The 16771-nt window shown below is 46.4% G+C and overlaps 1 protein-coding gene across 3 annotated transcripts in view; it reads left to right on the forward strand.

Annotated features, from left to right (window-relative positions):
• Positions 1-15607, forward strand: part of LOC149331443 (hypoxia-inducible factor 1-alpha-like) — a 217076-nt gene extending 201469 nt beyond the window's left edge. For all 3 annotated transcript variants that reach the window (XM_089556580.1, XM_089556581.1, XM_089556582.1), the window contains 9 exons: positions 2347-2497; positions 3412-3662; positions 5099-5188; positions 6055-6347; positions 6950-7092; positions 7902-8111; positions 8854-9092; positions 9849-9949; positions 10567-15607. In XM_089556580.1, coding sequence (XP_089412706.1) covers positions 2347-2497; positions 3412-3662; positions 5099-5188; positions 6055-6347; positions 6950-7092; positions 7902-8111; positions 8854-9092; positions 9849-9949; positions 10567-10737 — 1649 coding nt within the window. In that variant the 3' untranslated portion in view covers positions 10738-15607. The remainder of the gene's footprint in view (positions 1-2346; positions 2498-3411; positions 3663-5098; positions 5189-6054; positions 6348-6949; positions 7093-7901; positions 8112-8853; positions 9093-9848; positions 9950-10566) is intronic.
• The last annotated feature ends 1164 nt before the right edge of the window (positions 15608-16771 follow it).

Here is a 16771-nt window from a genome sequence, read left to right on the forward strand (position 1 = left end):
CAAAGATTTCCTTCCTTTTTTCACTTTTATTTTCGATGGTTCCATTGTTTTCCTGGACCTGTTTCTTTACCCTCTCCTAGCAGGCTATATGTCCGTTACTTCAACCATGTGGAGCACATTCATCAGCCTTACTGACGCTCCAGCCAGAAAACACGCAGCTCATATTTTGGACGTTTCTGCTTCTTGAATCTCATTATTTTGATTGGCTTCTCAGAGGAATGCCCGAAAGCTGATTTAATACTCTTCCCTTTTCAGCCATGTGGCCATCCCTTATTAGCACCGTGCTTATTACCGAACCTACTTGCCGCTTGCTCCTGCAATTGCTGCTTCTCCTCTCTGAAATCTATTGCCTGTCAGCAGTGGGGCAGTAGGCTGCTGGAAAGCAGCAGCTTTTAGCTCGCTCTGTTTTCGGTGCCTTCAGCAAGTTCCGTCCGCACTTCCACCAAGAGAGCAGGCCGTTGTGTCTGCAGCTGTGGGGAGGAGGAGGAGGGGGTGGATGAGGAGTAGCACAGGAGCGAAGAAAGCAGTGGGCGTTGGGTGGGAGCGTTTGGTCTCAGCCTTGAAAGCCTGCCAGTTTGTATGGAATGCCTTCTTCCGTTGCCTCCTCCTATTAATGGTCTCCCCAGCGCCCCTCTGGCATCTAGCAGGGGGCCACGCACCCGCACTGCCCTCCTGGCAAGGTGTATTTTGGGCTCCCCCTCCTGAGCTATGCCGTAGTGCACACTTCACTCCCCCTCTCATCCTTTCCCCCCACCCTGCCACCTATGCCACTGGTGGGAGGACAACATGTTTTCCCTTGTCTTATTTCACGTCTGTGTCTCCCCCTTTCCCTCTCTCTCCTCTTTCTTTTTTCTACGCTGGCTTGGCAGTAGTGCTCCATCGTGAAGTCACTCGCTTGGAGTGCAGTGGGTTCATTTTGATCGCGCACACCTATTTCTGCCCGCGCTTCTCCTGGCATTGGGGATTTCTTTTGTTTGCGCGGGAAATTTATGGTTTAATGTGGCCGTGATGGAGTGGTTGCTACAAGTTGGTACATTCCTGGGCTTGAAAATTAACCTCTGCCGTCGTCGTACCCCCTTCTCTTTCGCGTGCGTTTTTTTTTCCCCTCTCTTTCTCGTTTGTTTGTGGACCGAGAACTGTGCCGGTGATGCTCAAATGATGCCCGCACTGCCTTAGAAAGACGTGCGTTCGTTGGCTGCAGTGAAAAGTTAAACCCTAATAAAATGCTGAAATGTGTGAAGTGTGTTTTGATATAACAGATTTGATGTGTGTTCTTTAGGATATTTTGTTGCTTTCTGAGTGCATTAATGAGGAACACTTCACCGCACTTGGTGCCTGAATGAGCTTAAGATGTAGCACTTGTCCGCAAACTGTAAGAAAAAGTTCATCACTGCTGATTGTGTCTGCCGAATACCTTCGGTAACTGACATTGGCTTGTGAGCTTTAATGTAGTCAAGTTGACTGGTATAGTACTCGCCTGTTGGTGCCTTTAAGACAGTGCATTTCTTTCATGAACTGAAGATCTGGTAACTAGGTGCAGTGAGTGGGTGATATGGAGAGCTGTGCAGTACTTGCTGCCTTTTGCAATTTGGCTGGCAGATAAGATGCTGCTGGGTAGAATGGCGCATTTCGTATTTCCATATGCCTTTACTATTTAATTGTAAGTTTATTGGAAGTATAGCTAGAGCACGTTTATTGAAATTTTTTTTTTATCCTGATTTACAGCCCATGAGCGTGATGTGAAGCATTACCTGACTGAGTCTAGCACCTTTCCAGCACTATTTTCCAGTATTTTCAAACCTTCATTAAAGTATCTTACTGGTGGCACTTGCTTTCTGACTGTATATAAAAGGACACTATTCTTGCAAGGAAACGAAGCAGCTTAAGCCCTTTAATTACTCCGTTTGTTAACTTTTTTTAACCTTTGTACTCTATAAGCGCAAGCAAATCCTAATTTCTTTTTATGAAAGTGCACTAGTGTTTCCTGTGCAGGCAAGAGGCAGCTTTGGCTATGTTTCCTTGTAAATGTTCCAGAGTGATGGAAACGACACTGTAGCAACTGAGATTGCATATTTAGCACATGCTTGTGATGGTGGGCAAAGGAAGAGCCATGAGAAGGAATGCAGAGAGAACAAATTTTGATATTCCACGTTAACCTCATAGCTTGTTCTTTGTACGGTCAAATGAATTTACTCTCTTGTTTTGCCGCTGCAGTATTTAGTTGAAAGCAAGATGATAACCTTGCTCTTGTTCCACTAGGATCTTTATTGATCTGTACCATGCTGTTTAATTGCTGCAAGTTTTGTTCACCTGTGCTGAGCTCCACGTGCGTTCTTTGTCATGCAGTGTTTGCCAAGGGCCAGTGCGAGACCGGCCAGTACCGTTTCCTGGCCAAGCATGGTGGCTGCGTGTGGGTGCTGACCCAGGCGACCCTCATCTACGAGAACAGCAGCTGCAGCAAGCCACAATGCGTCGTCTGCGTCAATTATGTGCTAAGGCAAGCAGCTACTCCCCCCTCCCGCTGTTCTTGGCACCGGTCTGCCTGCATTGTGATGTCACTCAAGGCATCACTGTTGTCTGCCACAGCCTCGTCTCAATGGAGCTCTCAAGAAGCTCTGGCACAGCCTTGTTGTTTTTACGTTGCTCGTGGTTTTTGTCTGCCTACGCTCGCAAGTGGGACAGGTTGCTGATGTCAGAGTCGATGTTGCACTGGTCGCAGGGAAGTCGGTATAAGCGGCATTTGGGTTAAGTGGCAGCTGTTTTGCTGAATTTCTTGGGGTAATGGCATAACATGTGGCAGGAAAGGAGCATTCATTAAATCTAGGTATTGTGTGGGTACACGCTTATTCAGATGATGCTGACTGCAAAGTTGTTATGCGTTGTTGGAGTGCTCATCTCAAGAAACAGCAGTAACCCACTCTTCCCATCCTTGGCACAGTGCCTCTTACTCGCCATTCATTTAAAGAAAGGAGTTTTAGCAGTGGTTTTGACTTGAGCTGGGTATACAAGGGTGGCTGTGTATCCCATGGCAACGTATATAAACAACAGATTTTCAGTTTTGTTCATTCGCTCAAGCCTTTACTAACTTGTGCATTTCGGTGATCTTAACAGCAACAGCTGTTCATTAGTGGCGAAAGCCTGGGCTTAGCGATGTGTTTGATATCAAACCTCATCTTTGGTGGGGAATTGGTGTGACACGAAGGAGGCACTCTGCAGTGGCAGCTTACAGGCTTAACCTTGAGTTCGGATGACTGATTTACCTCTTTTGCATGCTCGTAAACTTTGAGCTTATTGTAATCCTAGCTTTCAATTATGCCGCAGTTTGCTAAGGAATAATTTGAGGCTTTGGATCAGTAGATCAGGCCTGTGCCTCCCCCCCACCAATTGATCTTTGTTGCTCCTTTTTTGCAGTGGTGCCAGCCAGGAGCATGAAGTGCTTGCGCAGGAACAACTGACTCGCACGGCCGTGCAGCCGGAGCCCGAGCCGCAGTTGCAGCCGCTGCCGACTGCCCTTGAGGCTGAAGAAGAGGAGGAGGAAGACGACGACGAGGAGGAGGAGCCCCTGTGCTTCACCAGCAGCACGAGCAAGATCTTTGCTCCACGCACTGCGGACATGAACAAGGGCTTCCTTATGTTCGCCGATGATGATAGCGGCCTAACAGGTGGGCCTAGCAATGCGTCGCCATGCTTAGTGTCTCCAATCAACCGATGTCTCTGTAGTTGGTTGTGCATGTGATGCCGTTAAGTGCACCTTGTTTGTCACTTCTGGTTACAACATTCGGGAAGCTGCAGTCCCGAACTTGTAGTGTAGTATGTGCATCATGAAACCTGCCCCTTAATAGATGTGAATAGTTCGTAAGTGCTTAGTTGTGAGTCGTGGTGAGGTGCTGTGAGTTTGAAAATGCAGCTTTGAGTTTGAACTATGGTGAACAACACATACATCATCAGTGGCAGGCTTTTCACGTTCATTGGTCACGTTCGCCTGGGTTTGCCGAGATATTTAAATGAGAATGCCTGGTTTCACACTAGTGCTTAAACTTATATATATATATATATATATAAGAGGGTTCTCACGCAGCTTCCACCCTCTCCGTTCGATGACGTTCTACGTCACACCTGCGGTAACTCAGGACGTTCCACGTCCGCCTCTTATGAACGTGGGTGGCGCTGATGAACACTCTCAAGGTTAGGTTACTTGTAAAACATAAATACCCCCGAAAGCAGAAGATTTGACAGCCGTCGCCGTAGCTCAGAGGTAGAGCACCGGACGCGTAATTCGGAGGTCGTGGGTTCGGATCCCACCGGCGGCGTGTGGTTGTTTTTTCTTCTGCTTTTCTAATCAATTAGCTTTAAGCGGTAACATATTCAGTAATATTCTAAATTGATCAACACCACAAAATAAATAAATAAATTAAAAATCCCCTGTGCCCCTTGGTTTCTGTGGCTGTTGGCTTCTTTCATATTTATAACGAGCCCCTCAATCCCCTTCCTTTGTTTGCTTATATATATATATATATATATATATATATATATATATATATATATCTATATATATATATATATAGATTGTCATGGTTAACATAAATAAAACTGGACAAATGCAGCTAAATCAGCTATAGCGCTGAAACTGGCGGTGACTTCAAGGATGCGGACTTGGTAAAACGCTTTCCTTTTTTCCATGTTCACCAGCGAAAAGAGGGATATAGATGGTTTTGACCCGTGCGCCTTGGGTCTGGTTATCAGCGATCTGACAGAATGTGTCAACTTTCTTGCATTATTTTTTTTTGAAGTATTGGTGCTTGCCACAAAGTAGTTTCTATCAGTTACTCAAATTGATATAAAGCATGTTGCCACTGTCAGTTTTTGTTTCTGTGCCACAGTCTTCTTTTTTATTTGCCTCATGTTTTTAATGAAAAGAAAAGTTTTACCTGAGGGAACAGAAGGGGTAGTAATTAGATGGACTTAGCCATTCACCCACCTGCCAAGTCGGTGTGCAAGGCTTGAGGTAGTGCTCTCGGCAAAACTCGTGTGCTTGTGCTATACTTGTGCAGAATAGTCACTTTAATAACTCCTGCCTTCCTTTATTCCTTGCGTGCAGTGCTGAAAGAAGAGTCCGAACCTGAGGACCTAACCCACCTGGCACCACAGCCTGGTGACGACACCATTCCATTGGAGGGCCTGCCTTCCGGTACGGATTGACTGCTCACTTTGTCGCAAGCAGATGGGATGTTGAGTGCACACGTCGTTCTGGTTCTAGGTGTGCATGAAGTATTGGAACTTTCTGCCAGTAATATGTTCATAGTGCATTTCCTTCATTGTAGCCATCATTTCAGTATTGACGATTGTGCATTAAGGGGGGACACTGGTCTTGAAAAGAAAATTTTATTAATTTAGTCATAGTTATGAAATCTTCAGGGCACATGTATTTTTGTGCGCTGATTCTAGATATGTCATTTAATTTCATGTAAAACAATTCCTTGAGCACTTATGCACTTTTTATGCAAGTATTTTGCGGAGAGTTTTGAAGAAAATTTGCTGCAGGAAACTCGCTGAAATGTATGCCATTGGGTTCTCTTGACACCAAGGAATACAATAAGGGTGAAATTGTCATCCTGGCTCTCATAGAACTTGAGTAATAGGGTACTGAAGCTGCCACTTCATAAACAGGAATATGTACACACTTTCCTTCTCATTTCTGAAGCGACAACTTCAAAACTCTATAACTTAAGTTCTATGATAGGCAGGAAGACAATTTCACCCTTATTGTATTCCTTGGTGTCAAGAGAACCCAATGGCATGCATTTTAGCCAGTTTCCGACAGCAAATTTTCTCCAAAACTCTCCGCAAAATACTAGCATAAAAAGTGCATGAGTGCTCAAGGAATTGTTTTACATGAAATTAAATTACATATTTAGAATCGACACACAAAAATACATATTCCCTGAAGATTTCGTAACTGTGACTTCATTAATAAAAATTTTTTTTTCAAGACCAGTGTCCCCCCTTAATGAGTGTTTCTTACTTACTAACCTAATTAAATTGGCCGTCGTGCAGATGTGCTCGGCGATGCCTTTTCCCTGTCGGACATCTATGGCGACGACAACAAGCTGCTGCCAGACTACGCACTGCTGCCTCCCGAGGAGGACTGCCCTCTGGGACGCAAGGACCCGTTCCTCAGCTATCGGGACGACAGCGACCCCCTGTCGTCACCGGGCTCGTGTGGCACACCCCCGTCTTCGGACGGCGAGGGTCGCAGCAGCAGCTGCTCCGACGTTCCCAGCCTTGAGAGCCCCGTCGACCGGTTCGCCGATCTCGGCCTACAACCTGAGAGGCACACAGACCTCCAGGTGAGTTGCCTAGATTCATCTGAGTGGCGTCTGCAAAGAGACTGGCCATCTTGAACACTAGTCGCTTTGAGGCAAGGATGAATTTGTTTCTAGATTTAGTAGCCCTGACAAAGGTGATGATTATTGCATGAGCAGCATGAACGCATTTGCTTGAATATCTTTTAGAAGAAGTGCAGTGTAAGCAGTTTAACTAACGATTTCACCAGGAAGAACTGGTGATCAAATTCACCACTCTCTGCAGTGTGTAGATGTAATTAATGTGCGCACCTGACCATTCCATGCTTAATGTAGGTCTGGGCATTGGAATAGGCCGTCACTTTCTGTCCGTAGTAGCATATATATTTGACAAACTGACTTGCTCAGTCATCATTTCACATGATTCCTAGTTCAGACTAGAGAACAGCATGTGATAAATTTGACATCTACGTACACTTCTTGGTGGTCGCATTGTGTGGGTCGTTAGCATCGGTAGCACTGCAGGTTACGCTATGCCATTCTTTGTCAGCACGGTGCTCGCATACATTTTGTGACTCGTAGGGAGTGTTGTCCTGTCATTCTGGGCTCCTAACCACAGTTGCATTCTCCTTCTTCATTGCTCACAGGATGATGACTTCGACATGCGGGCACCATACATCTCAATGAATGGAGATGACTTCCCCCTGCTCAGTCCACCTGACTCTGTCATGTGGGGGCCCCAAGACTCACCACCTGGGAGCACGTCCAGTCGTAGTTCTCTCTGCGACAGGTAAGCTTACAACCTCTGTTTGCAGTGAACACCGCTAAACCGTGCAGCCTCACCCATCTCTGAAATGTGTGTGTTGTGCATAATTTAATGAAATCAGCGATGCTTATCTATTGTTCCAAATCGGGTTCGATCCCAGCCACGACAGTCACATTACGATGGAGGCAAAAGGCTAGAGGCCCACATACTGTGCGGTGCCAGTGCACCCCAGGTGACCGAAATTATCTGGAGCCCTCCACTACGGTGTCCCTCATAGGCTGAGTCACTTTGGGACGTTAACATGGTCAAACATAATTGCGCTTTTGAAAAGACGGGACAAAACAGGGACGACACAAACTCTCGTGCGCAAACTGTCAACTGAAGTTTTATTGCGATGAACACACACATGACACACATATATATATATATATATATATATATATACGTTAAACCCCATAAAACCAAACTTTTGTTCCAGATGTATTCAGAATGTACAAACACTCCCAGCCTCATATGCCTATTTCCACAAGACTTCAAAGATAACCGACAAACATCACTTTCCCACTCGAAACCTGTCAAATAGCAGGTTCTGTTGACTGAGAATATAGATCTTGGCAAAAAAATCAGTTGCTTTTACCTGTCGCCATCATTTGTGATACTCATTGCACTGAAAGCTGAATGGCACTTTACAGCCAAGCTTGAGGTCTTGACCACTATTCACTTCAGCCGTTGTTACTGAGCCTCTTTTCTTGGGCGTGAAATCTTAGCCTTGCCCAGTAGCTGCTTGTGCCTGTCAGGTTAGCAAGGAGGTCCTGCGTTTGGCCCTCTTGCAGCCCAACATTCTTCGCCACCTCGCCGTCTCCGCCGAGACCAACCCTGGGGTCCCTGGGGCCCAACCCAAAGTCCAGCCTGGCTGCACTCCTTGTGGCCGAGCTCCCGCCGCCCCCTGTGGCCAGGTCGCGGGAGTGGACCAAGCACCGAGCACGAACCAATCATCCCAGGTCATCAGGAGTCTCTGCACCCTCGCGGCAAGACCTGGCTAGGTGAGTGAGCAGTAGCACCGCTAAGCATGCCCCACTGTCTGGTCTTGGCTTGCGGATGTGTCTTTGGGAAAGGCCGCGAAAGAACTGCTAGGAAAGAACTAGTGTTCAGAATTCTACCGATCAATTCGTCAGGAGGGGTACGAGGATTCCCAGGGATCTAATTTAAAGTAGAGAACTTTCTGCATACATGGCAATTAACCCTCTACGCTATCCGGTCATGCCCTTAAGAGCGAGCCTAAGTGTCCTCTCCAGTTTTTTGAACAAGTGTTCTTGCGTCATGTTGGTAACAGAAATGTTGCTGCCCAGGTGACAGCTACTGCTGCCACTTTATTTTTTCACTTTGGGAGGCAATTGAAAGTGTGATAACTTTTCTGTTTGTTTGTGTTTGTCTTTGACTCTTCCTGAAGAAAGTATACCAGAAAGCAGTACTGACATTTATTAAATTTTTTTTTTACCTGATTAGCAGTGCCAGGATGGCTGTCGGTATGACAACTTTTGTTTGCTTTTGTAGAGGCCTTTGGGGGGGGGGAGAGTGTTAAAAAGCGTTTGTGCAGCGGGAGGGTACAGTAATGATAAAAGAATGTTCATGCAATGTTGCCTTGAAGTAAGGCAAGTGGATTTCTGATGTTATTTAGACATAAAGACACTCAGAAGATGCAAAAAGAAACCACCTATGGAAGACATGAAAGCTAACTATGCAGCAGGGAATATCTGTGAAAAGTCGCCTCGCCTCTGCTTCCAGGTCAGCACGGCTGACGCAACATCCGCACCACCAGCAACAGACGTCAGCGCGGAATCACGTGAACCGTGCCCTGTCCTCAGTGAGCGACCTGCGGCATCAGGCCTACGTGACAAGCGCACTGGAGCAGAAAATGGGGATGCCGTCACCTCCAGACCCACCGCCCAAGCGCGGCTCTACGGAGCGGGCCTTGGGGGCTGGACAGCTGGCCAGCCCCAAGAGGATGCGGGTCGACCTGCGAGGTGAGCTCAAGCTGCCATGTGCATCATGCCAGTCGGGGATGTTATGGGAATGGCTGGGACAGCTGCAGGATTCACTTGCCTGTAGTGCATGCGTTTTGGAAATAGTTCTTTGCAGCTGAAGAAATTTGACTGCTAGTCTGGGTTCTCCTTGCTTTAATGCTGGCACTAGTGTGAATACCCAGCAGCACAACTAATTGGCCCAATATTGGAAATGCATTGGCTAACACTTTTCTTACAAAGGACCAGAGTGATACCATCTATTTCCTATATTGGGCCGATTATCTGTGCTGCTATTCAGGCTGTGACATAATACATAATCAGTTTGAGTCAAGTGACTCCTTTGTTCAAGAAAAAAATAAATGCACGGTCCTTGAATTAAAACTGGGATGATGAGGAGTGCAAAAAAAAAAGTTTGGAGGGGCAGTATGGGAGTCTTGCAAACAGTTGGTGACTTTGAAATTTCAGTGGTCGGGTACACACTTTGCCTGTGAGGAAATTTAGTTCCAGTTCCGACTTCCAAATAAGTTAAAAAATTTATTTGAGCGGATGCACATCTGTCGTTGAACTTGTGCATAGCATCCTACTGATGATTACCAAACTTGGTTTTTCTTCTACCGGGCCGCAAGGCATGACGCGCGAATGTCTCGTTAAGTCATGAACAGCAGCCTCGGTTGCCCAGAGTTGCGCTTTCCGGCTTGTGGCTGCTTTGCTGGCTGTCCTTTATCATGCCCTCAAAACCTGGCCATTCTGTTTCAGGCTTGCAGCTCCAAAACAAAGACAGCGTGCTGCTGAACTTGCTGGTGAATGGAGAGGACGCCTGCCACGGATACCTGTGCCAAACCTTGCGCTATGACAAGGTTGGTGTCCGGGTCTTTTGCCATCCGTGCTTATTTTTTCTCTCCACACTGTACACCCACTGTTTTCGGTAGGAAGAACAGGGCTTTGCTTCTACTTTGCATCAGTAGCTCCAAGCAAAAATAAAAAGGAAGTACCGAACAAGGAGGAAGGGAGGTTGGCAGTAGATGTGCTTGCTCTCTTTAGGCGGTAGATGTGCTTGTTTGCTTTAGGCGACACAACGCATTAAGCTGTTGCGTGGTCTCCAATCTTTCATGTTTAATCTGAGCTGAAGCAGTATTTTAAATCCAACTTCAGTGTTCATTCTGTGCAAGACGCGCCCTGTACAGTCACCGATCAGTACGAAGGTGGTTGGTTTTGTGCTGGCCAGACGAGGCCAGCAAATTTTGCTGCTGTGTTGGTCGCTTTCACAGCAATAAAAGTGACAGTGTAGGATAAAGGAACCGAGGGAATTACTGCGCAGTTTGTTTTGTGCAGCCCGTTGGGGGTGGGGAACTGCTGTAGAGCACTATTTATGGGCATGTCAAGTCTGAAGTGATCTCCGTATTGATTTTGTCTGGATACGGAACAGTGTGTATGGACCGTGGGCGTTGACTGCTGTGTTCTCGCATCTGTGCAGAGGTGCCCACCGTCCTCTCCGCGCCCCGCTCCTCTGCTGCTGGACGAGCCCATCCCCACCCTGCAGGACCTGAGCCAGCTGGATGCCGAGGTCAACGCCCCCATTCAGCAGCTGCTCACTGGCGAGGACCTGCTCAGCGCCCTCGACCAGTCGGTGCCTGCGCTCGTCTGAAGCAGCTCTGGCCCGCTCCCCCCCCCCCCCCCCCCCCCCCCCCAGCCCCCTGTGCCCCCCATCCCCCCCAAACCCCCAGCAAACCCAGTCCCCTGCCCTGATCTTGAGCTGTCACCATCGTTGTCTCTCAAGCCCAGAAGACAGGGGAGCACCTGGTGCCCTGCCAGCCACCGCCACCCATGTCAATGCCGTCGGACAATGTCACCATGTGTGTGGAAATGGCATGCATGCACCAGCCCTTTTTTTTTTTCTTTGAGAACTTGCCAGGTGCCTCACATTCCGAGAACGAGGCACTGAGATGCGGCAGCCGAACACTTGTGCTGTGAGACGACTGTCGGTACCTTCCATCCGAGATGCATTGCTGCACCGTTGTCCGCAGCCACCTGTGTACACAGATTTGTCTTCTTCTTTTGGTTCTCCAACTCTGTGCACTCTTGTCTTCTGGCGGCCCGTCTCTCTCGCATGTCCTCTGCCGTTGCTGTGGCTTTGTCCGAACAGCCGTCGTCGTTGGCACGCTTGGCGGGTATGCAGCGCTCTTCCGAGGTCATGAAGAGCACTGGCATGGCCCTTGGCTTTATGCGCTGGTTGAGGGATTAAAACAAACGCTCGTCCAATGTCATAACTCTGGTGGCAGGCTCTGGAAGCTTCTTTTTTTCCAGTTCACCTTTGACCGTCAGCAACTGCCTCTGCCGTAGTGGTCTGTGTGCTCTAACCCTACCCCCCTGGCTGCTTGAGAAAAGAACCTACCCCGACCTCATCTGTGTTGCTGCCACAGCAACTGCAGCAGCTAGGCTGTCTCGCAATGTGACAAAACATTCTACTGCCACACACCCTCGCCACTGCCTCCGCGCATTCTGCACCTCATCCGCAGACGCTGTCTCATGAGGGGCCGTCTGTCTCGGGACACAGGATCAAAAGAGAGAGAGCTTTGGCACGTGGACATCCTGCTTTGGCATCACTGTCTTTGTCTCGGTTGATGTTCTTCTCACCTCGAGCATCTCGTCGTTTTAGGGCAACCACATTTTCTCGGTTAGGGTGCTGCATCATCTCGTTCCGGCGAAATCTTCCCTTCCCTCCCCCTTTTCCGCCTCTTCTTTTCCCTTGTTTTTGGATTACGGTCAGTGCTGTCATTGTCAGTCTAGGGCTAAGCTTTTCTTCTAAGCTGCGCAGTGTGACGCTGCGGGCTTGTGTAGGCATGTCTTATAATACACAAGCAAACACCTGTACATAGCTTCCGTATCTTTTTGTTTTGTTTTGTTTTGTTTTCCACCTTCCCTTCCCAATTTTTTTTCTCTCCCTCCTTATTATTCCTTTTTTTGTGTGTGTGTGTGTGTGCCACATGTGTCACTTCATCCTAGAGTACAAATCTCACAAGGTCTCTATGTGTGCACATATGTAAAAGAATGGTTCTCATATTCAGCTGTTTCATTGTGCCCCATGGTTGGCAGTGATGCTTTTGAGGGTAAAACAAAAAGCGCACTAGCTGAAGCAATGACAGCTACAGGTGTGCTTCATGCTGTTTTCTTGCTGCTTTGCCAGCTTTTGTCGTGGACACAGGCTTTACAAACTTCACGTGCTCTCGTGCTGTCGGATTCTGGATCGAAACTGCCGAAGCATTAGGCGTCGGGAAAGTTCTTGGCTTGCAGCAGCAAGACATCATTGCTTCTTGCGCAGTCACTGCTTTAATGGACCATAACAATGCTAGTTTGTAACAGTACTAGTTTGTGCACATGTGCAGGCAGAGAAGAATAATTGTGCATGCTTCAGAACTCGAGTGCTACTCTTCAACCTGTGAGACCGTGGTGGTACAGTGATCACATTGCCATTGGTAATGTAAAGTGATTGTTTTGCGGCAGTCAGTGCACGAGTAGTGACATTTCTGCCATGCTATTGTGTTCGACAGCTGTATTCGGCTGATGTTTTAGGCGTTATGACATTGAACTTTTTCTCTGAAATGACAAGTTGTTTCTTTTAGATGTTTCTGTTGATTAAAGGAGCTTGTTCTTTAAGCTGTGGGTGCAGTGTGGAAGGAAGCATTAAGTTGCTCCATCTCTGCTTGGATGACAATGCCAGGCAATCCTTTTCGTCTTGATTTTCATGATCCTGAATGTTTTCTACACAGTAGACAGATATTGTTTTCTTTCATTTTGCAATAAAATGTCCTTTGATTTGGTGGTGCTTAAATAAATTTGTTTCTGTCAGCTGACAGCTTATGCGCTCTCCAACGTGTACCACCATTCAAACGAAGTAGCATGGACCGGGTGAATGTGTAGTGTTTTGTGCATTTGGAGTTTCTAAATCTACTTAAACTCGGATGCCTTTTGTCTACCTCACTTGCTTAAACAGGGGTGCTTTTCAAAATGTGATCCTCCGTCTAGGCCAGAATTGGTTTTAAACTCATTTGTAAGCTGGGCAGAGGTTTGCGTACTTCTTTCTACTGTTATCTCAAAGCAGTTACGCTACTCTGCACCTCAGGTGAAATTCTTTGTTCAAGTTATCAAAAGTTGGGCACAGCTCAGATTGGTAAGCACAAGTATGATTAACAAACCGCATGTTTACCATTGTACCATCACGGCTTTGCTCATTGGGGGTGCGCACTGCATTTTGAAATGTAGCTTTTTAAGTGTGCTCTAGGATAACACAATACAACATATAACTGCATTTTTTTTTTCCCCCTTTTTTGCCATAGACAAGTTGCCATAGAGAGGCTGCAGCTGTTCTTACCTCGCTGTCCAGAGCTAGTCGCTATCTATCTCCACTCCACATAGAATTGGTGTTTGCGCATCTTGGAAACAAATTCTGGGGACTGCACCGTCTGTTGAGTACACTCAACCAAAGTGCCTCCTGATCTGCACATATGCAGCGCGCACAAAACGTCCAAGACTTGCGTGCAGTGGCCGTGTACCTATTTTTCTGTTGTGACGTGACAGTGGACTACCGTCAACTCTTAACCGTAATCACTAGATGCCGCAAGAACCCAGCTCAACATAAAAGGGGCATGCTACACCTTTTCAGAACTGGAGCAACCGGAAAATAAAATACAGTGGATGTGAAATTATGACTTCAAATTTGCACCGTCACTCTCTTTCAGATACAGTGCACTGTTGTTGAAAGAGTTGCTGCCAGGAACGACTGTTATTTTGTGACAAATTGTGAAGCTTTAGAGAGTGTGGGACCCATACTGTGGCCTCTACCTTTGGAACGAGCCAACAATTCGCAGTTACTGAAGTGTTAATAGAGGTCTGCATCTAAAAATCGGAGGTATCTATTCGTATGGATCACGCGGCTCACAAAAAGAATGTGAAGAAATCCTTTTTATTTTTCTCTTGGTCATTACATGGGGCCCCAATCATCCATATTTTTTTTTTTTATAACTCGTGCTCCCACATAAATGCGTGGCTTGTTTGGCAGTGTGACAGTACTGGATTGGGTTTACTCTCTCTGTGAACCTCAAGAGACGGCCACAGTTGCCTTACAAGCCACGTATTATTATTATTATTATTATTATTACTATTATTATCGAGTGGAGCAGTCTAGCCGCAGAGGTTGGAAAATAGTTGCATTTATCCAGCAGTTTTGCTCTAGCGAGTTTCATTCAAGTAGAAGCCACCTTAGCGTAAAATCGTGTGCAATGTTTTTTGTATTGCAGTGCTTGGCTTATCAGTATAGTCTACTGTATTTGACCCAGTGTGGGCTAGGCTCGACGCGGTGAACATGCCATAGAAAGCTTTCCAAGCTGACTTGTGCCTGGGCACGCAGTTACGGGAGAGGCCCCGTCACTGCTGCACAGCTAACACAGCTTTACTAGAGGAGGAGCTGGCGGATGACCACTACCCAGACGTTGCAGCAATCGTGCAGGACAGGCAGTTTGCTTTGCAAGTCGTCGGGGTGTTGTGGACTGTTCTTTGCAAAGCATGCGAGTGTTCACGATGAGAACCTGGCCTCGATTTTCTTCCTTTGAAATTTTTTTTTTACTTCGTCCCTAACCTTAGACACTGTTGTGTACATAGCCACACCTTTGTATTTGTTCAGTTCTCCCGACTAGCCCCACCAATCACCGGAAGGGAACGAACGTTGTTGGCTGCCACCGTATCGTGTGGCAGCGACTTGTTGTTGACATTTCATGCCTCTTGCTCGTGTGGCACGGAGGTTCTTTTTTGCATTGATTTGTTTTACATCTGAGATAGCTGGTTGGTTAGGGTGCACCTTCTTATATTGTAATTTTTTTTTCCCCCAAGCAGTTCTGCCTCTCAGGAAAAAAAAAAGAAAGAAAAGTGGCAGTGTACATCGAAGAAGGCACGCCTGTCTGTCTAGTGAGAGTGATGAGCCGTTTTGTTGGCTAGCAGAGATATATATTCATATGCATATTCCCGACAGATTCCATGTCTCAATGTGTACTAATGTAGGCATTTTTTTTTCTTCTTTATACCTGCCTCATGCATGTAGACTGTGTCGCAGTTTTTCATTTCCTCGAAGCTCTTGTTCATCACCACCAGTTACGAGACATCGCCTTCACTGTGCATGTCTTCTTGTTTGTCTGCAGCCATGGATTTACTGCCTGATGGAAATGTTCGGTCTCTCCGTGTGTTGCATTTTATTTACTTGTTTCTTTGCTTCAAGCTGAGTGATTACTGCTACAGCTTGTGGATGGCATGGACTACATGACATGAGAGTAAATACTATATCCCACCATCAAGCAAAATGTTTTGAACGGTATTTTTGTCAGGCCGAAACTTAAGACAGGAAAGCAAAGTTGTTGCATATTGTTAACTGTATGAACACCCACGCATCAATACTCTCGCATTACACAAGCTGTTGTAAAGTACAATGTAGTTACAAGGAAGAATAAAAGTATCTTTTCCATTTAGTACGCACTTGCTCCATGTCTGCCTTCTTTTGGTGGCTGCAAGCAATGAATGTTGCCTAGCTTGCCACCATTGAAAGTCTGTGGGATGTTCGTTGAATTTGTGTTGCTTCACTTGCACTAGCACTGAGAGCCTTTTGCTGAGTGTTGAGGAGGTGCGATGTTGATAGCGTTGGAGTGTCGGGTGATGTGTGCATGGACAACTCCGCTACCACCAACAATGACACTTCTCACCAAACGACACCCATACAGCTATCGCTGCAAAGAAGTGCTTACCACCGGGTGTAGTCTGCGTAGACAACACTGCTACCACAAACAACTACACGTTCTCGCCAAACAACACCCATACAGCTGTCGCTGCAAGAAAGTGCTGACCACTGGGCGCAGTGTGTATGGACAACACAGCTACTTTCTCGCCAAATGACACTCATACAGCTATCGCTGAAAAAAAAAAGTGCTGACCACTGGGCGTAGTGTGCGTGGACAACACCGCTACCGCCAACGACGAGGCGATCTCGCCAAACACCCATACAGCTATAGCTGTAAAAAAAAAATGCTGACCACCGATCATTTATACTAGGAACGCACGTAATCTGTACTCAGTATTTATTAACTCACTGTATTTATTAACTCACTGTGGCTGTTGGCTTCTGTCACTGTATTAAAAGATCTTCATGCATTTACAAAAATGTTTGGTACTAATGGCACATGTCTACAGACAAAATCTGCTAGCCACCAATCCTTTACAGAGAACAGACATCTTATGTAGCACATACATCCGTCAAAATTTTCATGCAGCAATGAACACAAAATGTGGTACAAAACTAGCAACACAACAAAAAATAGAGAACGAAACAAGTTAAACGTAGCTTGTAATCTGCCGAACAACAATACATACCTGCAAGATAAGTCTGCACAGATTCATCCATTCATTCGTGCTACTCAGTCCATTTCAATGAATGTGTATCGAAATCACTAAATTTTCATCCCTTCCAAAATCAATAGGAAATGCAACGGCAATTGTGCGAATCAACTGCGCACAACAGTTACATCTGGAAGCTGTGTGGGACGAGTTCCGTTGGCCAATGACAATATTTTTACGATACTTATTGTGCTGCTGCTAGGCTGAATTGAAACAGGAACAAGTCTATGTAGTACTTCTCTAGTGTG

This window comes from Amblyomma mixtum, chromosome 8, assembly GCF_055824585.1.
Source record: "Amblyomma mixtum isolate Tamu chromosome 8, ASM5582458v1, whole genome shotgun sequence".
Taxonomy (NCBI): Eukaryota; Metazoa; Arthropoda; class Arachnida; order Ixodida; family Ixodidae; genus Amblyomma; species Amblyomma mixtum.